We start from the raw sequence: 25,725 nt of genomic DNA, 5'->3' as shown, positions 1-25,725 counted from the left end.
TGCTTCAGCCTCCATGGCCCCGTTGCGTTCTCAAAATAATCATCAGTCAAGCACAGCTCCATATCTGATATACAGTATGACTTCATAATGAAAATCTTACTTTATGTTTAGTACTCTTAATGATACATTTACATTATGATACATGCATCTATATGATGCATGTTCTCTACTACATTGTATCCATATTGAAAGTGCATTCGCTTTGGAAGGCGTGTAGGGCGCAGCCCACAAGGCCCCTCCTCCAGATCCGTGCGCACTTTACGCGCGGTCTCTGCGAACATCTGCCCTCTCTGTGCTCATCAACAGACTCTGTGGCGTTCGCGCACGCATCAAACGCAAGGCTCGAGCGCGGACAGGCATGGATCCCCGTTATGTCGCTCTGCTGGTCGCTGGACTTCACGTCCTCACTTGTAAAAGTAAGTCGAAGATTTCATTCAGCACGCCAGTGTCAGGTATTAATAGACACGAGGAAAGTTTATGGAGAGGTCTTGTTGTTATGAGTTTGACGTTGATGCGCGTTTCTTCATTCGTGAGAAATTCACGAGGTCACGCATTTAATGCTTTTGCACCGTACAGGTTAACACAATTCATGTTGCATCTGAGGTCTAAACAGTTAAAATGTGTTGTAGTCGAATGCAAAGAAATAATTCTTGTAACTTTTTTTTATGTCAATTTGTGTTTTAACCACAGAGTAATTTATATAATATAGATAACATATGCTTTCAAGTACATCAGTGGTTAAGCATGGCGCTAGCAGTGACAAGGTCATGGGTTCTATCCCGGGGATTCTCTGATACGAATTAATAGTATAATACAAAATCATTTGCTTCTGCCAAATGCGTGAATGCTAATTTATTGATTTTACAGTAGTCAGGATCTGAAAGTTTAATGAATGGATTAAGCTACATGTAACCATACAAGTACCCCATATGCAAAAATAAACCCAGTTTTTAAAGTTCACAAATTTCTGTATTTGTGGTGTAAATATGTACGATTTCTGAAATAACGTGTGTCCATATTAGAAAGTCTTATCTTCCTCATGAGTTTAAGTCAAAAGTAAAAAGAGGTCTGTGTCATCTATTCACAGACCTCGAGACTATGGTTAGATCATAATTTTAAGTATCACAAGATTATCTGTATTTAGGCGCTGGATTGTAGTTTGAAACACTGCTTTTAATGTTGCAGTGACATACATTTTTTGTATAGTTGGAAGCGAGGGTGGATTTGAAAGGATACAGTACATCCTCACAAATGGCATTTTCTTTGTTCCCAAGCATCTGCTGACTGAAGTATGAGTTCAAAGTGTGACATTATTTCCATTCTTCCTTTTATCTACCCATCTGGGGCAAACTTCCTTGCACTTTCTTCGTTTCTTATTCTTTATCGTAATCACATCCTCTTCTGTTGAGAGCCATTCATATTCTCCTTATTGTACTAATCTCCTGTTGTGGTGTGGTGTTCTTCTCCGGATTAGCTGGTTTCCTGTCCTACACATATTTTGTATTATCTCTGATTTAGATCATTGGGTTCACATCCTTCTGTATAGTTTTAAACGTAGTCTCATATTTATAGACACAAATGATGGCGGGTTTGAGTTAGATAAATCAATGAATATACAAACTGAGTTAGATAAAACAGGTAATTTATCCATTGCTTTTCCAGAAGAAACAATCAAAGCCATCATAGATAAGAGGATAAATGAATTAAATCTGTTTCTGTGAATCAGATTTTGTTTGTATACAGTTTCCCAGGTCTGTCCCTGGTGTATTTCTGGTTGTTCTATGCACAGCACTTATTGTGTTTACTGCATTTTAACGGCACTATTAGGTCATCATAACCTATTATTGATTTCTATCTGGAAAATGCAGCCCTAGTTAGAGGCATTGTAGAGTTACAATTCCGGCTTGAACTGAGCCCAGTAGTGGAGACAAAACACTATGTTTTGTTTGTTTGTTGTTTATTTAAAGTTTGTCAAGACCCTGAAATGAGTCAAATATATACATGCTCCTTAACTAACTTTACTTATATACAAGGGATAAAATAGTAATACAAATGGAATAAATGATGATACACGCAATAATAAAATCTAAACTAAAAAGATATAAATTCAAAGATACACAGGATAAACATTATGCAATAATTTTAGAGCACGGGGAAAAAGAGGAAAACATTTATATATATTAGCAAATATATAATAATATCAGAAAAAATAATATATATATATATATATATATATATATATATATATTACGCTACACTGTAAAATATAATCTCACTATATACTTCAGCTCTTTTATTGCTCAGATTTTTGCCACTCGATTGGAGGGCACACTTCCAAGTTCCATGTTTATATGTGAACTTTTTCTGGCATTATGGTGTGGTGAAATGTCATTTAGTGCTTTTTAAGTCTTGTGCAGCTGTCTTGGTGTACAGATTTTGACTGGCTTCAACGTGGCATGCTTGAAGTTACAAAATTATACAAAGCTTCTGTGAGTGGAGATGGTTTCATGTGCAGGGTATAAAGAGATGCTTCCCTCACTGGGTCATAAACAATTTACCAGAGGAATAAACAAAGTGCCTTTCTTGATGCTATGTAATTTAGGGTTAAAGGTTACACTCTTTGTCCAGTCTCTCAAAGATGAGGTTTATTGTGCATTTACATCGGGGTCTTACGCAATAAAGTAGAACAGATATGTTAATTGTCCAAAGTAAGTGAGGAAGTCCACTTCATAGTAGGGCTACTGTTGAAATATGTCAGACTTCAAAAAGTCTGTTCCTGATAAAAATGTTTATATAACTTTGTCAGTATTTTCCAATCCATTCCAATCCTCACCACTGTTGAGATTAACACTGATGCTGGTTTATGTGGGTTATTGGTAAAAGACACTAGTGAAGTGAACGTTATGGAAATTAAAGAAAGTTATTTCTTTCTCTACCATAATTTCTCTAATGTATTAACAGTTATGCTGATAGAAAGCTACATTCAAAAAAGCTTTGTTGAGAATTTCTCACACATATTCATAGATAATTCACTCAAAAACGAAAATGTTGTCATAAATTGTTCCATATCTGTTTACATAATTTTTTTCCGATGAACGCAAAGACAGATATTTGGAAGAATGCTTGTAACCAAAAAGATCTAGGCCACCATTGACTTCCATAAAAAATGCTTAAGGTTTTATATTTGTAAGTTTCTTTGTTCTGTCGAGCACAAAAAATATATTTTGAAGAATGGTGAACAACTCATGGGTGAGTAAATGATGACAGAACTTTAGTTTTTGGTTGAACTATCCCTTTAATTGTTTTTACAAGTTTGGTGAGGAGAACAGTTGACTTTGTGTAATACCATAAAGATAAAAATATTATTTATTCATGCCACAATGCATACTTATAGCTGCTTTGTTCTTTTTTTAATTTCAGTGTTTGACTTCCCATTTTTAGATCACACAGTTGAATCTTGTGCCGTGACAAATCAGAAAGGAATTCCAACACAAGCAGTGGTCACCTCACAGGTCACATGATAATCAGCGCTCTCAGTGATAGATTGCAGCTGACCTTCCATTAGGATATAATCACTGTGCACAACTCAGAGTCATTTCCCCTTTATCCAGCTCTCTGTCTACGCTCAGATCTAGAGCCTCTCCAGTGTGGCCTCCTGCCACTCCGTTTCCAGGAATAATTTGCATGTTAGGGCCTTATGAATTGCTTTTCCGATATAAATCCATATCTAAACTCTGAATATCTGTCCTTATAACAGAAGATGAAACCTGCTCCTTTCTTATGATATTCTGTGTCTATCAGTGTTTTATAAATATATGTCTGGATAATGCAGTATTGTTATGGTTAGGAAGACAGACTCCAGATCTCTCCTGTTGGAAAAAGCTCTGCACCCTTATTAAACACATGTTATATAAACCTTTTGAGAGTTTAGAGATTAGAGGAAAGTCTATTTCCTATATTTTGCAATTTTGATGAGTAGACACATGTATTGAAATTAGTCGCCTTCTTTTAAAATGTAAAGGGATAGTTCACCCAAAAATTAAAATTCTGCAGAACACTATAAAGAAGATATTTTGAAAAATGTTGGTAACCAGTGCTGGCACCCATTCACTTCTATTGTATAGACACAAAACCAATGCAAAGTGAATGGGGTCTTCAAAATATCTTCCTTTGTGTTCTGCAGAAGAAAGAAAGTCATACAGGTTTGAAATGACAAGAGGGCGAGTAAATGATGACAGAATTCATTTTCGGGTCAATTTTAGAAAGACCATAAACATTGGGATCAGATGTGTGAGACAAAGAGAGTGAATACTGCAAAATGATAAACGTCTGCTTTATTGCAAGTTTAAAAAAAAGAGATCCACCATAAAGTTTTAAACAGGAACTGTACATGACTAACTACACTATGGTAATCTGGAGACAACTTTTACCGGCAGTGAAAGTGTCACAGTCTGTGCTGCTGGAGTTTGTCATATGAGCTGTGTGTGGAGAGCTTTCCAGAATATATTATTATTAGCAGCAGTTATTTAGCTCTAGCCAGTACACCAAATGACAGAAGTCACATGAGTACAGCTACGGTGGAGTTTAGAAAGAGAAGTCGCTTGTGCCACACTTCATTTGTCTGTATGGTGCGCTTCTAACACATACAGATAAGACAGTGTGTTTGGGAAGAATTGCCAGGTGTCTGAATGAAGGTTGTCCTGTGATGTTTTCATTTTCTTATTTAGTCTGAAAACGTTTTTTTGAAAAACAAGACAAACATTGCGATCAAGAATGTTTTTTATTTGCAGTGCAGCTAAAGATGTTGACCTGGAATCTCTGGGGAGGTTAATTCTCATAACCTTCTGATTTCTGATCTGATTGAGGCTCCTGCTAAGCATTGAGCCATAAACGCACATCCATTCTCTGAGTAACTGACTCAACCTCTGCCGTCCTGATTCACTTATGAATCATTGATTCGCTTGATTGTTTTAATAAGACAATCGGGGAGTGTATGATTACACAATTTGTAAAACCATGTTCACAATACAGTATGTTGCCATGATATTGGTATGCTACAGATCTATTAGAAACAGATGTTGCTTTATAGAATTATACCTTTCAGTTTGTATGAGGACTGTTCCTTAGATGGCTAGACTTCCTGTGAGGATTCAGTCTAAAGATGATGTCGTTTAATTCATCCTCCAGAACATATATGCTGTATTGGTTAGAGGAAACAGTCTGGTGAGAGACTGAATTCAGCAATTTACGAAAATGGTTGGACCCACAGGATTGCCCTCGGGGAACTCCGTAGGGCTGAATGCAGCTCTTGTTCTGGAGGTCTGGAGGCTATGCAGAAGAACTCAGAGGAACTTCAATCTGCTCACTTTTGGCCCTGTGCCATAATGTAACTGCTTCTAACATTCTGCTCCCCATCTGCATTACCTCAATACAGAAGCATTCATGTTGTGCTACGTCTTTCTGATACAGTATTAGAACTAGCATGTAAAGTCTGATGGATAATTGTTATGTATGGTGGCGCATGTATATTTAAATGGATTTGCTTATCTGCTCAAGGACAAGTCAGTTTATGGCAGTTTTTGGTGTGTTATAATGGACGGCTCACAGTTCAGGCATTTCTTCATGACATGATTTATGGACTTCTATGAGAGTTGTTTTAATGGATCTTTTCCAATCAATAACAAGCAGATGTGGTGTCAAATCAGTCGCTTCATGCCACTTCTGTCTGCGTTTTGACACTTGGGTGGCCTAAAACAGAATGCATACAGCCACAAAATGACAAATTTTTGTATCTTTTCATTTTTGTATATTTACTGTCAGTGGTCAGGTTTGATCAGTTATGGTTTCATGCTCAATTTGAACCGGAATTGTTATCAGCTTGATTTTCTGGTGTTTTTAACCTATTTTTCAAGCATGGGCTCTTGAACAGAGCTCTGGATCATCTTGTGGAGATGGTTGGGATGGAAAGAAATGATGTCTTTCAATAGCCTTTAAAAATGTGAAACTGTATGTCCAATTGCTAACAATCACATAAAGGATATGTTCAAATTTCATAACCCCGAGGAAAGACAGTGAAGTCTAAAGGAGAAGAACCCGCTGAAGGCGATGTTTATTCTCTAGAATAATATGCAATGTTTTATATTGTTTTGCTGTTTTAAGTTTGTGTCGTTTAAAAATACATCATATGAAGTATGCAATAGTAGTCCTTAATACACTCAATAATGGTTCTGATAATGGCATTAGCTTAGAACTCTTTTATTTTTACTTTTTTGAGTCTGTGAATACCAAGTGTTCATATAATGCAGGTACATTGAGCTATGTTTGCTGATTCAAAAACACATTCAAATTAACTGTAAAAAAGGACATGCCATGATTTTTGGTGTGAAACAGAGTCAGTGATCAAAGTAATCTTTTAATCTTGATCCTGATCTTGACATGTCAGAACCGTTTAGCCAAACAGGAAAACAGGAATGAATCTGCAGTAAACATTAAACACACTTTACCATGAATAACCTTATATTTGCAAGCACAGTTGTGACCATGTTTTAAGTTAAGTTTAATGTGATGTGAATTTGGTTGTACATACAGTAGTTACATAGATGTCTCAGACAGATTAACTGTATTAGTGAGATGGTGAGAAGGATGGGGAGTGTGCTTCACAAACACAGCTGAGGAGGATTTCAGACTGGAACGCCTTTATAATGTGCACATGAACATGTGTCTCCGCATCTAAACTAAATATAGAAATGGGATCATGCCAGCATCTGGCAGCAGATATGGATAACAAAATTGTATCAGAGGATTCTTTGGCAGCAAGATTAAAGGTGATGATGTACTTTGACTTGGACTAGAAACTGTAAATGAACTAGAAAAGTGTTTATCAGAACAGGGGTCGCAGGTCTGTTTTGATAGTCACTCATTATAAATGTTTACATTTAAGCAGAGATGCTTGTATTTATATTAAAACCCTCAACAATGTTGACTGCTGATGCAAGAGATTTCTTGAGATGAGATCTCTTGGTTTCTCCAGATCTCAGGAGAGATGCACCAGATTTAGGCAAAAGTTTCCATTTGGTTTGGATTTAATCTCATTGATGTCAAGGAGAAAATAAATTAGATATCTGAGACATATTTCATTATGGGAAGGGTGCAGTTTAAGAACAGTTTAGGACTTAAGTCAAATCTTAAAACATTTTAGTACATTATAAGACCAGAGGGCATTTACGCTTCAGTGTAATGAGACCCCTAACCCATTAACCTTTTTTACCAGAGTTATATAGATCCCTCAGTGTTCTCAGTTAAGGATTCATGACCTGTGAAATAGTTTTGTCATTCTGTAGACAAGACTTCTGCATTGATGCTGGTCTGGTGCAGGCGTGCCTAATCTCTGTCAAGCGGTGCCTCCTTTCCCACTCGTGAGTGAAATGGACACTTGTGGACCTAGTGGCTGATGACAGAGCTTGAATTGTGGTGTGCCAGGATTGCGGGACTGACGGTGCCCCATAATCGTCATCTTATCCAAACCATCATGTTGGCCAGAGATGCCAGGCATTCCTAAGAGACTTCTCTCACTGTTTCCTACTCCCCCAACTAGATTCTCTTGTCTGTCCTCCACAGTGAACCTCATACTGGACCCCTGCCATAAGTGTAACTCTTTACCAGTGTAACATACCATCACTAATCCTTCTAAGTTATTCTTCACGCATCATATTTAATTCCTTATTCACTGACAGCTTTACATTTTTTTGCAGTACACCTAAAACCATTAACGTGTTTGCTGTATCCATCTCACGATATCCTTAAATGTATTTTACACAAAGAAAATATATTTTGCTTTATATTAAATAATTTAATATGTATTTTAAATAAATATAGAATAATACATTGTACAACATTTGAAGAGTTTGGTTCCAAAATGAGATAACTCATGTGTCTTATTGTGCATTTCAATTAATGTCAAGCAAACTGCAGTTTTTTATTTATTTATGCTATCTCATATCTCATTTTGGAACCAAACTCTTCATTTAGAATAATACATAAGGGTTTTTCATACTTACATAAGGATTATGTCATCAGTTGGTTCCAATACATGGCAATTTAATATTTCATATATACAGTAATATATTATTTAATATATTGCATTATATTTTCCAGTATATTCCCATATATTTTTGTTTTGTAAGGGAAACCCATGACCCCGCCCTGGTTAGGCTAATGTTGCTTTGTTGAACTGGTTGAGATGATCAAACACAGATCAATGCGTTTACATTCGTGGCCAAAGTGTTGAGCTCGGATCAGAGATATGTTGTCAGATAGAAATGGAAAGTAGTGAACTCGGCTGTCAACATGTAAACACGATACACATCTGTTCTTCTCGAGATAAATAAGAATTCCCTGATCTATTCTTCAAACATTACATTTAAGGCTGCGTTTGATTGCATCTTCTTACTGGAGCCTCAAGGGAAACCTTTTACAGTGTTGCAGTGGATCCATTTGCATCAATGAAGTAAACTACTGTAGGTACTAAACATGACTTGAGCTTTGAAGCCTTTAGCCTTAAGCTTTTATCTAGTAAACATGGGGTGGATGTTCCTAAGAGAGCTGATGTTGTTGATAAGGGATGGGCGCCTTTTTCTCTCTCCTCCTTTTTGCAGCTTAATAATTGATGTGTTTCCTGAAACACCAATCTGTGCATTGTAAGGCCTCTGTGTGTCCAAACAACAGCTCATAGACTTCATCCATTCGACAGTGAACGGTCTTTGGTTGTTGAGTCAATGAATTTTTGGCAAGAGTAGTCTGTTGAAAATTGTTCAAATTTACTTCAGCATGTAATCATTGTCTGGTTCATGGAGTGATGTCATAAAACCCTCTGATTTGAGACATTTGTAAAGGTCTGCTAACAATATTACTATACGTAGGATGGCTGAGCATTCAATTATAATCTTCAGGCATTATGCTGTACTACTGAGAATAGCTTGGCGAGATCTCGGTCTCTCTCATCTGATCTTGCAGCGTTGCGTTACTGTAGGTCACTAAGACTTTCTAGAAGTAAACTGTGGGTTTGTGTTTACACAGACAGGGATTTACTCATAGATCACACTTTGGAGTGGACTCACATTGAAACAACTTGTATTTTGTAAACAATTTGAATAATTATGAAAGAAATCCCAGTTTTCAAGTCTCTTAAAGGTGCAGTGTGTAATTTTTTGGAGCATCTATTGACAGAAATGCAATATAATATACATAAATATGTCTTAAGATGTCTTTTTGATTTAGCGTTTAAATGACCATATTGTTCTGAATATAAGACTATGTTTTTTTTTTCTTGGAAATACATTGGAAAAAAAACGGGCTTATCATATGTTCAAGATGTAAGCTTTTAAGTGTCAATAATACAAACGCCAAATACTTGTAAATTGAATAAATTGATCAGGGGCGAATGAAGCCACCACTAAAATGTTATCAGTCTTAGAAAAGCTTCTGTTTTAAAGCAGGTCTTTAAGACACACAGACTAAATAAAAATCTGTTTGTTTTCTCACTTGCAAGGTTACAATAAAATTTGACTTCTATGTAAATAAAATTTTGGCAGGCTGTTTTTACACTGAAATTAGTTTAAATAATATGAATTATTATAATTGTACTGCAGGTTATTTTTATGGTTTATGTTTTGTAGTTTTTTTAAAGTGATGGTTTTGTGGTGGTACATTTTACCAGTTTTACGATACTTTAGTAAAATATCGACACTACACTACAGCTTCCCCTTGTGTCTTCTATAGAGATGTGAAACCATTGCGATGAGGTCAAACAATCGCGATGATACAATTATTTAATAATCTTGACAGCATTATTCATACTGTAACTTTTAAAATTAGTTATTATTAAATGTTTTATGACGATAGGACTCTTATGAAGAACTTAAGGGGCACATTGCTTTGAAATGTGTGCTACGCTTTTGTTAAGATTATTCTGGCTTTCAGAACATTATACTTCCACTTTCCCAGCTTGTCTGCATTCCATTGTTGAAGATGAAAGGATATTTGACCTACACACCTATTTTATGTGTTGAATCAAGCAATCCCATATATGACCCTTTTCGTGAAATCTAGTCTAAAGTCTCAGAATCAAATTGCGCTTTGGAGCATCAAAGGAGTCATAGCTATAAAAATATCGGATATAGGTAATGTGTGTTTATCACTGTAAATTATGGATTTTATTATAGATAGTATAAAATAGAATATTCAAGTTTTGTACATAACACTGAAATTAAAGCTTTTAAATACTAAAATGAATGATCTATTGACACTAAAAGGTATTATTTTGTATAAAAACACCAAAAGCTTTCTTCCTTAACATTGATTTAGGTCTTTGACATGGCCTTGCTCAATCAATATTAAAGACATCAATGTTATATTCTTACGGAACGTTCTTTACATGATTTTATGTAGAAAATAAAATCCTTTCACAGGCAGGGTCACATAAACTCGCATGTCACATGGAAGATGCGGGTCATTTGGCACACATGGAGATTTGTAATGCTGAACTCTGCTTCATGCCACTTTCCAGTGCACCAAAAAAGGAATGAGCTGCACTCCGGCGCTCCATCACTCTGGCACCAGCTATTGCTTCCAGAGTTACTGGCTATCTTTAGAGATCTGTTCCACCAATGAGAGATCATCATCGCATGTTTCATACTTCTCAGAGCCAGTCATGGAACTCTCTGACATCACAATTAGGAAAAGCATAAATAATGTCCCGCTGGTTGTTCCCATACTCCAGAAATCGACAGCTATTTTTGCTTCCCTTAAACATGCAGTAGACCCACTGGGTTTTTTTGCATCAAACGTGGGAAAAAGAAATGGAGGGGAAGTGGGGGCTCATGGGAGGGGGCGTGGGGAAGGGTCCACAGAGATCACTGTTAAAATATGCTTTGTTTTTTATGTTTGCAAGCAGACCGTAAAGTCAAAAGCTTGGGGGTAACAGGCTGACTTGTCATCAGGCCGGTCTGTAGGTCACTGGTGTATGTGACTGGGAGTGTGTGAGAGAGTTTAACAGCTGTCTCCGTATGTATTAGCTCTCCTCTTGAGAGAAATAATAAAACATTGTCAAAACTCTCCACTGCTTGTGAGGAAACAGTATATTTGCACTTTTTCATTGTAAGACTTCGGGATTGTAAATAATTGTAAATTATGTCCTCATTGCCATTAAACTGCTTTTAAAGATCCTTTCTTGAGATAGCATGAAAGACTGTAATGCATTCTGTATTGGCACGTATCTCAGGCTTCTCTTCTTAAGTCTTTCCAACAGTTTGTCCGTGTCATTCACTAGCCTATATGCTAAAGTACAGGGACTCCATTCAGAAGCCATTAATGCCTTTTAAAGAGAGAGTTCAAGGCTCGGGTCAGGGCAGTAATTAGTTGGGATGCAGAGAAGTGCAGGACACTTGGCCTTTAATGGGACGAAACCCTCATCTTCACTGCACACCTGCTGTCTGGTGAACTGATGGAAGAGAAGACTGACATCAGATCATTATGTGTTGATGGAGAAACTGGGTAGATTTAAGAGATCTGACTGGGATACTTGTAACGGCTGGACTGCTTTTAACAAAAAGGGTAGTGCAAGTGATACGCTCATGAATAAACATTTTTTAGATTTACATTCGCCATGGTCATGTTTTGATTTGCATTGTTATTGTTATAAATAGATTTACAAGAATCTATTTGGTCCTCTTTAAGAATCTCTTCCGTCAGCATCTGACCCATTAGTACAGTCTTCAACTTCTTTTCTACTTTCCTATCCCCCCCAAAAAACATTTTCTGCTTCGTATACTGTTGTAAGCTAATAAGTAGCAAATTGCTTCTATTGTTTTCCCTTTCTTTGTAAGTCACTTTGGATAAAATAATCTGCTAAATGACTTAATGTAAATGTACAGATTGTGTAGATTGCAATATTGAAAGTAGTCTTAAATTCTAGTGCAAAATCAAACGAAATACAAATTGGTACAGATTGTATTTCAAAGATTGTACATTTTTGAAGAATCTATTGACAGAAATGCAATATAATATAATAAACATAACTATGTCTTCATGGTGTATAGACCTTGCATAATGAAGCGTTTTGTTTTTATTACCTTAGAATGAGCTATTTCTGTCTACATACACCGCAGGTCCCCTTACATGGAATCGCCATGTCGTTTCTACAGTAGCCCTAAATGGACAAACGTTAATAAACGTGACGACATCTTAGTGCCGTGTCAGCCACTGTAGGGCTTCGAAAAAGAGGGGTGAGGGGTGGAGTAAGCCATTGACTGCAATTTGCAACATCACTGCTAGATGGTACTAAATTTCATACACTGGACGTTTTAGTCAGCTCTTCCAATTGCATCGTTTAAGAAAGCAAAAGAGCACTTTATAGTGTTCTGTTTTAAGTAACAAATATGTATGTTTAGCCATTGCATGTAACCTCACTGGAACATTTTCACACAAATGCCAAACACCTGATACAGTGCTGTTATTCTTAGATGAGATGAAGTAGGTCGTGCCGGCACGCTCAATGGACATTAGCCTTCATGAAAGGCCTGCTGTAGGTACAATCATTATCCTGTGTGTTGTCCCAAATATCTCCCTTGGCAGCAGAATCTCTAAACCTGCTGACTACAAGTCACACATTCCATTATCTGTGAGGCCAAATAAACAACCCTAATAAAAACAATTTGTGCGGCATTAGTTATTAAACAAATGTCTGTATGACTGTGATATGTAAACCAAGTTTGTCCAACCATTAGATGTCATTTCTTTTAAAGTATTTGGTAGCTTATACAGCAGGGCTTTTAGCAGATGCTGGATTCAGTACTTCAACTTACCCACATATGGACTGCATTTGACATGTTCCATTTAACATAAGACAATTGAAAAACAGGTGCATCATCCATTAAGATTATGGTGGCACTGAAACTCACAGTTGTGTTGGTTTTTCAAGGCCATGGATTGTAAAGAGAGTGAGATTGATTCAGAGTCATACTTAGGGGTTTTGCATGTTAAGAATTATTTAGGGAAGAAGATCCTGATCTGGCCCCAGTTATGTTTGGCCGACTTCAAATGCCATTAGGGATTTCTGTAAGGTCTGTAAGGTCATAGCTCGATCCTTAGATGGCACATTTCTGAGTGACACAATGCTTGTCATATCATAACTGAGCTGGTAAAGATCCAAACTGAGTTCAAAGATTCCATTGAGCACGAGTGTGTCTCAACACTGCTGAAAAAAACCCCAATAGAATCCCAGTAGAAGCCATCATAGAAATTTTGCTTTCCATTGAATTGAACCATTAGCTTTTTAAATTAAAACCATTACAAAATTCCTGTTTGTTTTGGGCTTTATTCCAATAGGATTCATCTGCCAGATAAAACCCCTCCAATAGAATCCATCACATTTACATTTAGTCATTTAGCAGATGCTTTTATCCAAAGCGACTTACAAAGAGTTTCAAGGAGCAATAAGCGATATGTCATGAAGAAGCAACAGTTCAATAGGTGCTAATACAGAGTTACTAGTTTCAACAAAAGCTAGACTACTACCTGACAAAGAGAGAGAGGGTTAGTTAGTGTACATTTACATGTATGTATTTGGCAGAAGCTTTTATCCAAAGTTACTTACATTGCAATTACCTTTAAATTTGTTTCTAAGTATGTGCAATCCCCTGGGATCGAACCCACTGAGCTACAGGAAAGCAGTATATTGTTTTTTTTCACATACCAGTTGAGACACAATTATTAGTTTCCATTAAAACAAGTACAATTCCCACTATAACCCTTTAATCCAATACATTTTCTATGGTCAGGGTTCTATGTTTTTCTAAGCTGGGAACACATACATGTATGTACATGTCCACTGCAATTCAGAGAAATGTACATTAAAAAAGTTTATGTCATGAAAAATCACAATTTCACTGATCCTCTGAGTTTAAAATGTTTATCAGACTATGAAAACAAGGTAAAAAATAAACTTTTTTCAACAATAAAGCATCAAGGTAGTAGCGGCAAAGTCATGGGGTTCAACTCCCAGAGAGCGCACATACTAACAGAATGTAAACCTGAGTCATGAAGTTGCATAAAGATGTCTGCGTAATGTGTATGTGACCAAATACACTTGATTAATTTAATTAGGCCACATACACACATGCAAAGTTATCTTGTAACTATGCATTAAAATGTATACAAAACAAAATGCGACAAATAAGTTATTGTGTGTTTGCGTTTCATTCATTCATACAACTGAGATCTCCAGCCAGCAGCTGTGCAGTCAGTGTAGACTGGGTTGCCAAATGCGCCCCATTGTCTGAGGAAAAATAGCACTCTTAATTTGAGCCTCTGCCTTTCTCTTTGATCTGTTGGGGTGTTTTTCATTGTGTGTGTGTGTGTGTTTTTAGTGTGTTGGTAAAGATACAGCACAGCTGCATGGCATTGGACTCAAATGAGATATGTCTCACGACTTTGTTGGATAGTGTGTATGCATTTATTAATCAGACCTTTTGAAAGGCAGGAAAATAGTCTTTATCCATCAGTAAAGTTTTATCAGTTTACATTGTTATTCTGTTAAGGTGCTCTGATATTACATTTGTTATTCATTTAAACTCAACACCAGGCAGTCAGCCTTATGCCTTACGAGCTCTCTTCCTTTTTTGGCCATTCTTTTCCTTATTTAAAAAGAGTGACATTGGAGTGAGTCACTTTAACTGTAATTCGGGCTTGTTATGATGTTCAGCATCAGCATGGTTGCTAACTGTCTGTAGATTATTTTTGTGGTGGTCAGGATATTTCAGCACACCATATGTTCCTTATGTTTTTAATATTTAATTGGGTAACACTGTACAGTTCTATTCATCAGCATTATTTCATTCATTCATTATTAATGCATAAGCTTACATGAATACACATAGTGATTTAGAATAGTTTTGATGATGGTCCATTCTGGATGTCTATACAGAACTTGCAGATCCATTTCCTGATTAAAATGTTTTTTTTGTCTTAGCTGGAGTCCCACCCTGGTCTGGTTTACTCATTTTAGAGAGTTTTTAAGCATTTGTAGTTTGTTCAAGCTGGGAGACCAAATACAGATGTTTTCTACTGTATGCATATTGATATCTGTTCTCCAGTTCATTCAGAACCTCATACAGTCTGTATTAAGACGTATAATTTAATGGTAATGATGAAGATGACTTCAGTTTGTCTGAAAATGCCCCATAAGCCTTAAGAATCAGAATTAGAGTGTTACTTTTTGGCTGTTCGGAGATATGTTGGCCTGAATGAATAAGCCGGAGGTTTGATGGCCACAACAAAGAGCGTCGGTCTTCAGCTGATGTCGCTAATGCACCGGAAACGCCTTTGTTGCAGTAAACTAATCAGATTTCTGTAATGTAAAAGCTTTCTTCATACTCAATTATCCTCTTGTAGTGCCAGCAGGTCCACAAGCAGGAGGCTATTTACAATATATTTGAACATCTTTAGATAAGCATTGGGGCAAAAATCAATCGGAAATGCAAGTCTATTGTTTAAAATGTTTAGCAACAATTTAACATACAAAAAACAAACAGATGCTACAGCGTCTTTAACATAGGAAGGTGTTTTTACTGTCTTTTCTTAAGATTTATGAAGCTATAAGATGTTTTAAGGGAGAGAAGAGCTCATTTCTGGCCGGTCACTTTGGAACAGTAGGTTACTATTCCCTTGATCAATCCAGTCTTTCTTCCTCTTGAGGCGTAATGCTCGGGAATGCTACACATTAATGTGGACACTGGTGGGTTGAGTGAATTCCACTCATAATCTCGTCTAGCGCTTCTCTCGGCTTTGTACCCACTAGATCAGGCATTTGATTCGGGAACAGAAGTCGTCCAATCAGAAGTGATCATGCCAATGCCCTGTTATGGGCCTTGAAGGTGCTCAGCTCATTTTGATCTCAATGTCTGGAATTTTGAATGAAATTAGTTTTTTGGAAAAGATTTGGAGGGCTTTCAGAGCGAGCCGTCATGAACAAACTGATCTCTCTAACCCTTTTTATTTCAACTACAAAAGATGTTATAACGTATACAAGGCCATTAATAACCTGGTGTGTTTATGTGTTTTCAGCATGGGCCTTGGTAGAGGTGAGCATGGAGGACAGGGTGGAGGTTTTTTTAAACAACCAGACCAGCATCCCCTGTATATACAATATGAATGAGAAGGCCATGATAATAACGTGGTCTAAGGTAAGATGTATGCACATATGTATGTGAAGTCATATGGGTAGTTAACAAAAAAGTACAATGTGTCCAATGGTGTGACATCATTAATGTAGTAAACAAACTCTTAATAAAATATTACTTTACATTATTCACACATTTGTCATATAAAACACCAATTTATCTTAATCAAAAGTTTTTTTCTTCAATTGTTGCTGTCACACCATTGGACACTTAAACTGTAGCCTATATATATATGAAGAGTTTGGTTCCCAAATGAGTTAACTACATTTTTCAAAAATCATGTTTTTTTGTGCATTCCAATTTATATCAATCGGTAGTTGGTTTGTTTTGATTCAAGCCATGATAACAAAAATACAGCTAACTAACACAATAGTCCCCTTTACGGCCGATATCACGCTTACGTCACGGCATTAACTGGAGGCAAAACAAAGGGAAAACTGGAGGCGGCCAATACAAACCAGCACAGATTCGGCTACATAAGAAGTATCAAATATCATCTTGCTGTGGTGTTTGGTGTCACAATTGACAGAATACAATCTCCAATTTGATATTTGAACACATACCTGCTGCCAATGCCAAACAAAAACAGTGATGACAGCTGTAGTTAAAAACAATAAAACGAGCGGGCTGAACAGAAATGATCATCAAAAATGAGCTTGTTTCACTTCATAAGACTTCAGATTAAAAAACAACAGTCTTTTGATGGTGTGGATTATGATTTGTGTTTTAAAATATCCCACTTATGCCCAAATCAGAAATTGTGGAACAAGGTTATTTTTCACGTAGCGTTAACTTTTGAACGCATAGGGTATGCTAGCTTACTTTGTTAGTAATACAACATGTCACAATGTTTACTAACAGTAAAGGCGTCTATAAAACACAAGAAAAACATGATCACACAATAAAAAACATGGTTATCTCATTTTGGAACCAAACTCTTCATATATACCTATATATTCTGTATATACAGCTGCGGAAAAAAGGAGAGATAAATTCAAAGCCATTTTTAGTTTTTCTAAATCTACTAAATAAAATAAAAAGCTTTCCAGTGGCTCAGTGGTTAGAGCAGGGCGATAGCAATGCCAAGTTCATGGGTTCCATCCCAGGGGATTGCATATAGTCAGAAAATGTATAGTGCATTAAGTCAATTACATTTACATTTAGTCATTTAGCAGACGCTTTTATCCAAACTGACTTACAAAGAGTTCGGGGAGCAATAAGCAACATGTCATACAAAGAGCAATAGTACAATAGGTGCTAATACAAAGTTACTTGTTTCAACAAAAGCTAGACCACTACCTGTTGAGAGGAGAGGGTTAGAGAGCTTTTTTGGACAATGCAATATAAGTCACTTTGGATAAAAGCCTCTGCCAAATGCATAAACGTAAATGTAAAAATTTGTGGAGAAATAGGTCAAAATAACAGAAAATACATCAAATACTGCAATAAAAACAAGCTCAAACTCACTTTTAGGCAATACAACAGTAATATTTCTACATGTATTTATTTTTTTAATGTGATAACCTTGATTTTTATCAGTTTTCATGTGTCTTGTCATGCTGTCAGTCTTTCACATTGCTGTTGGATGACTTTACGGTTTGAAGTTCAACAGACACTGGACTGAAATGACCACAATACATCTAGAAATGCTGATTAAATAAAGATTTGAAATGCTCTCTTACTATTTTCCACGTCTGTATATATATACACACACCGGGGCATTTCTTCTAAATTTCATCCATCAGTAAACTGTATAATCCTAACATCAGCATGTTTACTTTGCACAGAAATTGCCAGGCAAAGAGCAAAGCAAAGTACTTTTCCATATTGAAGGTGAACTTGGGCAGGTAGATTACAATGGCGACACGGGCCGGATCAACTTCACTCATTCTTATAACCCCAGTGAGTCCCGGGGAACCATCATTCTGACTATCGATAAAGTACAACTGAGCGATGAGTCTGAGATCAGCTGCATGGTGAAAGATAACCACTTGGCTGACCACGGTGAAGGACACACTCAGCTACAAGTCTTTAGTAAGTACAAATGGGTGCATTTAAAGAAGCCGTGCACTCTAACAGGCAGAGAAAAGCAATACTTCCTACCTATTGTCATCCTATTCTAAAAAACCTAATTTACCTAACCTTTTTGTTCTGTAGATGCGCCATCTTTTCCTGTGATTGCTGCTGGTACACACAATGGAATTCCTGTTAATGAAGAAAAGATTATAAAGGTAAAGGTCAAAATCTTTTTTTGGAAATTTAAGTTTCAGGAACTTGGTACAATCATTGTGTTTCTATACTCAGCTTGCGGTCTGCAAAGTGGACAATGTGTACCCCAGCCCCAACATCACCTGGTACAGGGACAGATTCCCTCTCCTGTCCTCAAATGATGGTAAATGCAAAACCCAAAACCATTTATGATGTGATTTTTTTTCTATGTGATTGTGTGTTTTGAATGGAATTGTAATGGACTATAACAAACTCTCTGCTTCTTCTTCAGTTAAGATCATAGGAAGCGTGACGAAAAATCCTAGCGGCTTGCTCACAGTCTACAGTGAGCTTCATCTAAAAGTTGTGAGGGAAGATGAGCATGCTAAGTTCTACTGTGAGGTCAATTACTTCACACCTGGTGAAAAAAGAATGATGGAGTCCGATCGTATCAACATTACAGTTTTTTGTAAGTCAACACACTTTCAGCCTAAATCTTCTATAACGTGTTTGGATAAAAATCATAATTAACAATCTGCTAGCTTCATAATGCCCAATGCAAAATCGAAATTCATCTTTCTTAAAGGGACAGTATATAAAAAAATATAATTTTTGTTTCAATGCTCTCTATTGCCTTCCCGCTGTAATGATGTTCTGGAGAGCTGATGAACCCGAAAGTGTAAATTCTAAGCTTTACAAAGATTCCCAAAAAGTGGGAAATTCCCAAAGAGTGCAAGTTTAAAACAATGGACGGTAAAATGTTTGTCAACGTGAAACATCATAGACAACCCATTTTGTCAGTAATGTTACACAAATGTCACCCTGGACCGCAAAACCACTCACAAAAATAAGTTTAGATATATTTACGGTAAGAAATGTACAGAATATCTTCATGGAACATGATCTTTACTTAATATCCGAATAGATTTTTGGCATCATTTTGAGACACACTATGTATTTTTGGCAATTGCCACAATTGTACCCCTGCTACTTATGACTGGTTTTGCGGTCCAGGGTGACATTTGTGTTACATTACTGACAAAATGGGTTGTCTATGATGTTTCACGTTGACAAACATTTTACCGTGCATTGTTTTAAACTTGCATTTCATTATTGCAGACCCCACAACAGAGGTTACAATGTGGGTAAATCCGTCCGAAAAGCTTTTAAAAGAAGGTGACACTGTGCAGATCAGATGTAAAGGAAATGGAAACCCACAGCCCCTTTTTACTTTCTTGCATAACAAGGTAATATATATTTTATTCACTCTAACCTCTGAACAAACATGCAGGATTCAGCAACAGCTCTTGTTTGTTCATTCCAGAACGAGCTTTCATCAGAAAAAGAACTGCTGATTTTAGAAGAGGTCAAGCGTTCAAACAGTGGAATGTATGTGTGTCGGATATTAAACCTCGACACATTTACGGAGGTTGAGGAATCCATCGATATAAAGATACACTGTAAGAACACGTCACTTTGCATTTGCTTTTAAGTCAGCTATTTTCATCCTACTGACCAACGCCACCCTTCTTAGATCTGGATGAAATTGTGGTGACACCAAAGAAGCGGATCCTGGACCAGGGGGAAGATCTGACATTGACCTGTAATGCTTTGGCTTCTCTGTCCACACACACAGAATGGTATAAGGTAAAACACCACCATCAGTGTTGTTTGATTTGGAGTCAAGACCAGATCTCCTCAAAGTCCCGACCAAGATCAAGAACCTTTTCAGTAGTGTAAATCTCCGTTGCTCAAATGGCTTGTGTATTTATTTAACTGTTTCTATGCAGGATGGAGTACATGTGTCAGAGGGACATGTTTTAAAGTTACACAATGCCTCCTCACACACAGTGGGGATGTACCTATGTAAAGTCAGAGTCATTTCCCTGCCAGAGCTGCAGAAACAGACATCTTTGCATATCAATGTGCGAGGTATGACTCTGTGTGTGTCAATCAGGATATCTGTGACGTGTGAGTTTACTTCACTGCCTAATAACCTCTAAATCCTTGAACTTTAGCAAATCCACAGATCACAAGGGAGATAGTTGTCAGTCCAATGAATGAGGCTGACCATTCTGTTAACTTGACCTGCTTTGCACAAGGGTATCCCATACCCAACATCACCTGGAAACTCAATGACAGACAGGTATGCTTGCATCTATCTCTGATTGCTTAAAGGGATAGTTCACCCAAAATGAAAATGTTGTCATGAATTACTCACTCTTTAGTTATCCAATAACTATGTTCGGCTTAGCAAATTTTTTTTAGCAATCTTTTCTGAGGCGCCACTGACTACCATAGTAGAACAAATTAAAATAGTATTCAAAAGTGTCCTCAAAACGTCTTACTTTGTGTTCAACAAACCAAAGAAGTATACAATTATTTTCCCTACTATGACAGTCAATGATTCCTCAGAACTGTCAGTTGCTAACATTCTTCCAAATATCTTTGTCCGTGTTCAACCGAACAAAGACATTTATACAGGTTTGGAACAACTCGAGGTTGAGTAATTCATTCATTTTCCTTTTTCTGTGAACTATCCCTTTAAAGATTAGCCATTTAAAAGTTACAATGTTAGAATCCCATTTAACTTTTAACCTAATCATATTATCGGTGACAAACTATTGTATAGACTGGCGAGCCTCTCAATGAATCGAATGTGGTGAACCATGAGCAGAGTTTTGGTGTTCTCAGCATCATCTCTGTCAAAGCCAACTCTGAATTCACAGCCAGCTGCACCGCCTTCAATGAGCTTGGGATGATCAACGCCTCTCGTGAAGTTACAACCTGTAAGATAAATTCAGAATTCTCTTAAAAATAAACTCTTAAAAATATACTTGGTCTTATATAACTTAAACAGTTTACTTTCACATGTTAATCTTTGTCACAATTTTTTCTTTCATGCAGTTACACGAGGACCTACGACTACGACAACAGCCCCCAACACGAAAGGTCTGTCTTTTAACTCTGTACCCAAAAGTGCTTCGATATTTCAATATACTTTCAAGATTGCAAAAAAGTGACACAGCGTTTAATTCGCTAAGTCGAAAGCTTTATGTACTAAAGGAAAAATCTAAGAACATTCTGAACCTCAAACAGCTTCCGTTTCTGACCTCAAAACCTTGAAGTTATTTTATGCTTCTCTTGACTAGTTCCTCTGGTGCTGTTGTGAAAAGCCCTCATATATAAATATAGGGGATACATATTATGCAAATTACTAACCTTGGATACGCAGCCTGTCATTTAAAATACTCTCAACTCATCAACATTGGAACAAGTTTAAGATTTCATATGCATACGCACATGTTGTCAATAAGGCAGAACTCTTCATGAGAAGTTCAAATGTGTGCAAAAATATGAGTAGTCATGAGACACTGTTCTTCTATTTGAATCCAACAGAATCATGAGATTATCAAACAGCCGTTTCTAAGTGACATAACACGGTCATTTGAGAGGGCGACTGAAGTGCTGTTTTACTCGCCGTTGTTTATTTATCCCGATGTGATCTATTTTGTCCTACACTTAAAGGCATCGGCCACAGAGTGTGTGTTTAACACCAAACAGCTGTAACAGAAGGCGGCAGCTGATGGTGAAAGTTTGCTCTTGTGGTCTCTGGACTCACATTAGGACATATACAGGCTTCAAATGTGGCCTGGCAGAGTCTGTCTGTGACCTCCTGGGAGCCGAGAGCTCGGCATCAGGGCACATATGAGATAAACCAGACCATCACACTTTGGGATATCAGCTGACCTTTCTAGTGCCTAATCTCAGAGCCCATATCACACATACTGTTTATACGTGTTGTTAGGAAAATAAACATGAGCAACATCTTGCAGACAAAAGCAGCTACAGTATAATGTCCCAAAACAAAACTTAGTTAACAGAGACTAAGAAAGGAGTTATCTGACAGAGAGATAATGTGTGTTGTATCAGGAACAATATGAATGTTACTACGATGTGTCTGTGTGGTAACCCAAACCCTTGTTGTCTTAGCAACAGGAAGTACTGTTCCACCCAAACAACGTCAACAAGGTTTGTATTGCCACTTTGTCAAGGCCTGAGGCCAAGACCAGCCTAACTGCTTTCTCTCCACCATCACTTGCCTCGCTCACACGAACGCTCTTCCACAGACCACACATGTAGCCTGCCTGTGTAAAATCCATCATTTTCTGTTAACCTTCATGTTTCGTAACTGAGCTGGTTTGACTTGGGAGTCTTCAACAATGGCCATATATGTATGTTCAATTTACATGGTTTTGCTCTTTGCGTGGATGCATTTGGAAGATGCTATCTAAAGCAACTTATTGTACATTCAAGGTAAACACTTGATGTGTACACGCAATCCTTGGAAATTGAACTCATGACCTTGGCTGGTGGTTGCTGGTACTACACTGTAAAATTGATTTGTTGATAATTGAAGTTAAATTAAGTTAACCGGCTGCCCTAACATTTTTCGTTAATTCATCTTTCAAAAATTGAAAAACGTTAGTTAACATAACAATTTTGCATCAAGTTCACGTAATAACTTATATTTTTACGATGAATAAACTCAACATTTTAAGACAGCTGGGTAACAACATTTGTTAAGTTGACGACAAATCTCAGTGTATTGTTTAAGTTAAGTCACACCATACATCGTCATCTCTGCTTTTACATTCACGCCTGGCACACTATCAGAATGCACTTTGCTGACAGAATATATCAATGGCTGTAACTGGTATAAGAAATCGTGACTGATAGTACCTTTGGTTGGAACTTCAGCTGAAATTGGAGGCGATAAACGAAACCTGACCAGCATTTAATTTTTGTTCAAACAGGTGGTAGTGGAGTCATTATAGCGGTTGTCATCATCTGCCTCCTCCTACTCGCCATCCTGGGCAGTTTCCTCTACTTCCTGTACAAGAAAGGAAGACTGCCCTGTGGGCGATCGGGAAAACAGGATTTGTATGTTTTTGTTTTGAAAAATATTTTTTTACTGTTAAGTGTGTGATATTTTTAACAACGACGTAATTAGCTTCTCTGAATAGTCATTTTCTCTCTGTATTAATTATTTGCATTTCGCTGCTGTCCTTCTGAAACCTTTAATCTACATATATAGTGATTTTTTGGTTGTTGCCATAAATCATTATTAATAGTCTTATTTTATGTTTGTTACTGGGTAATGCAAACATTTTTAAATATGTAACTTATAAAGTAGGCTAGTATTTTTTCAATTTCCTAAAAATCATCAAATTTGGACATCTGAGGTTTCAGAAGGTCAGCGGTGATATTTAAATTATTAATATTTTCACATTTGTCATATTCCCAGTCATTTTCTGAAAATCCTAAACAATTCGACTGGTGGTATTTGGTTCATACAACCTTTACACTTTGCATCTTCAACAATTGATATAAAGGTACAGTTCACCCTAAATTGCAGTTCATTTTCATTCAGTCATTTAGCAGACGCTTTTATCCAAAGCGACTTACAAAGATTTCAGGGAGCAATAAGCGATATGTCAAAAAAAGAGCAATAGTACAATAGGTGCTAATACAAAGTTTATGACTCATACAGGTTTGGAATGACACTAAATGAAGAAAAACTTTTCTTTTTTTTGGGTGAACTATGCCTTTTAAGGCTTTGTGTCGTCCACACCAAAAGTAATGTTTGGATAGATGTAAATTATACAAATATGTGCCTAAATCCCATCATGATGCAAAAAGACATTAATGCCACAATGTTTTTTTCTCTAGCACAAAGGAAAATGCTAATAAAGATGAAATTGGGATGAAGAGTGGCAAATCGGAAGAGGCCGTGCTTTTACAGGGAGTAAACGGGGACAAAAAATCACCCACTGAATAGGTTATTTCACTAAGTTTGTACATTGTTGCAATGTTTTTGAAGAGCATTGTTATGTATCTCTTAATGTCCACTAAGAGGTGGATTCACACAAAAGACCCATTGTTTTTAAAGCTGTTTATTATTTTATTTAGTGAGTTGAAGCACCAAAACCACATTGGCGAGGACAAGAATGGAGGAAAAAGTTTGTGTCCTACAACACTCAGGGTGAAGTTCTCAGAACGGAGTCCTCAAAGACCTCACCACACAACATACTGTGTCCACTTTCATCCCTCTCTCTTGTTGCACGGCCCAAATTCTGCCCATATTTTGTATTTGACTTGCTAAAATCCGAATTCACATAACATTATCTGAAAACACCAAGAGTCTGTGTATATAGGTATTACTGTACATATTTAGCTATTTAAAATGCCTGGACAGCATTTGGAAGATAAGGCTTGAACATTGTTTTGAAAACAGCACGCTTTTGGAAAACTGTTGTGGGGTGTTGATCAAGTACCTGAATGATTCATTTGATATTTGCTGTCAATGGGCCTGTTTTGAACCTGCTCTCACCTCTTGTTATAGTCCATGCACTGAACCACCTTTCCCACTGTAAACGTTTTATCTGTTCTGAAAATCAGCATCACACCTGCCAATGATCAAAAATGCCTGAGAGCAATTTCTATAGACCTCTTTGGAAAAAATAAGCAACACAAAGTGGTCTAGAAATAATAAAATTAGCGAGGGAAAACCTCAGACCAAAGTTTTTACAAATATTTATAATCTTGGGCTCATGTAACCTCTCACTTGCTTTTATTTGTGTATTTGTATTAGCTACAGTATATCAAATTATGTTTCTGTAAAGGGTATTGGTAGAAAAGCAGAGTTATGTTTGGACTAATGTTCAATTCGAGAGAAATGAAAGTGTACTGTAGAGCAGCCAGGACTGAGGCTCTATTGCCTTTATTTTTTTACTACAATGACCTACTGTCCTCAACTTGCACTGAATGTAAATAATGAAGAATCACCTACATGATCGCTCTTCTCGCTTTTAAGTTCTGCAAGTGAATATTGTGCACTGAGGTGCAGGTGTTCCATTAAAAACAATTAGGTCTTTTTCCTTTCACCTCTCATTGTATGTATGTTTGGCTGACAAATCTGAGAAGTACAACAGAGCGGAAACACAATGGATATATTTTGATAATAGTTCTTAAGTTCAAATCTTAAGCAGTATTAATAGGAATTATAAGATACACCCTAGAATGTGTGCAGTTTATCTTTAATTGTTAGTCATACCAAAGCAGACTACTACACAACTTGCTTTATACTGCTAATCTTGGTTCTTTGCATTTTTAAATTTCCTCTGCTGTTACATTTTCTTGTGTCAGTGGAATTAGCTTGTTTTTAAACCGTCCTTGTATTTCTATTAAAAAGGGCTGCTTTATTTAAGCCTTAACTTTG

At 36.9% G+C, this 25,725-nt stretch overlaps 1 protein-coding gene across 3 annotated transcripts; it reads left to right on the top strand.

The window, feature by feature from the left end:
- Nucleotides 1-272: 272 nt before the first annotated feature.
- Nucleotides 273-25,725, top strand: mcamb (melanoma cell adhesion molecule b). Of its 3 annotated transcripts, none has more exons than XM_079482199.1 (17): nt 273-416; nt 16,120-16,238; nt 18,023-18,269; nt 18,393-18,466; nt 18,540-18,627; nt 18,736-18,912; nt 19,563-19,690; nt 19,768-19,903; nt 19,978-20,090; nt 20,234-20,375; nt 20,462-20,589; nt 21,076-21,232; nt 21,351-21,395; nt 22,437-22,475; nt 23,261-23,387; nt 24,177-24,285; nt 24,417-25,725. In XM_079482199.1, exons 1-16 carry the CDS (start codon nt 359-361, stop codon nt 24,283-24,285), a joined length of 1,887 nt encoding a protein of 628 aa, XP_079338325.1. In that variant the 5' UTR covers nt 273-358; the 3' UTR covers nt 24,417-25,725. The 3 variants fall into 3 exon arrangements, with proteins under 3 accessions (XP_079338325.1, XP_079338326.1, XP_079338327.1); XM_079482200.1 differs by having other exon boundaries at nt 288-416; nt 22,443-22,475; XM_079482201.1 differs by lacking the exon at nt 22,437-22,475 and having other exon boundaries at nt 288-416.

This window comes from Barbatula barbatula (genome assembly GCF_947034865.1).
Source record: "Barbatula barbatula genome assembly, chromosome: 19".
In the NCBI taxonomy this organism is placed as follows: domain Eukaryota; kingdom Metazoa; phylum Chordata; class Actinopteri; order Cypriniformes; family Nemacheilidae; genus Barbatula; species Barbatula barbatula.
This window is presented reverse-complemented; position numbering and strand designations above follow the sequence as displayed.

Bases quoted from the DNA above. Each gene is read 5' to 3' on its own strand.
- mcamb (XM_079482199.1), top strand. From the start codon at position 359: ATGGATCCCCGTTATGTCGCTCTGCTGGTCGCTGGACTTCACGTCCTC. The intron at 417-16,119 runs GTAAGTCGAAGA...ATGTGTTTTCAG, and splicing joins TCACGTCCTCACTTGTAAAA to CATGGGCCTTGGTAGAGGTG. The intron at 18,467-18,539 runs GTAAAGGTCAAA...TTCTATACTCAG, and splicing joins ATGAAGAAAAGATTATAAAG to CTTGCGGTCTGCAAAGTGGA.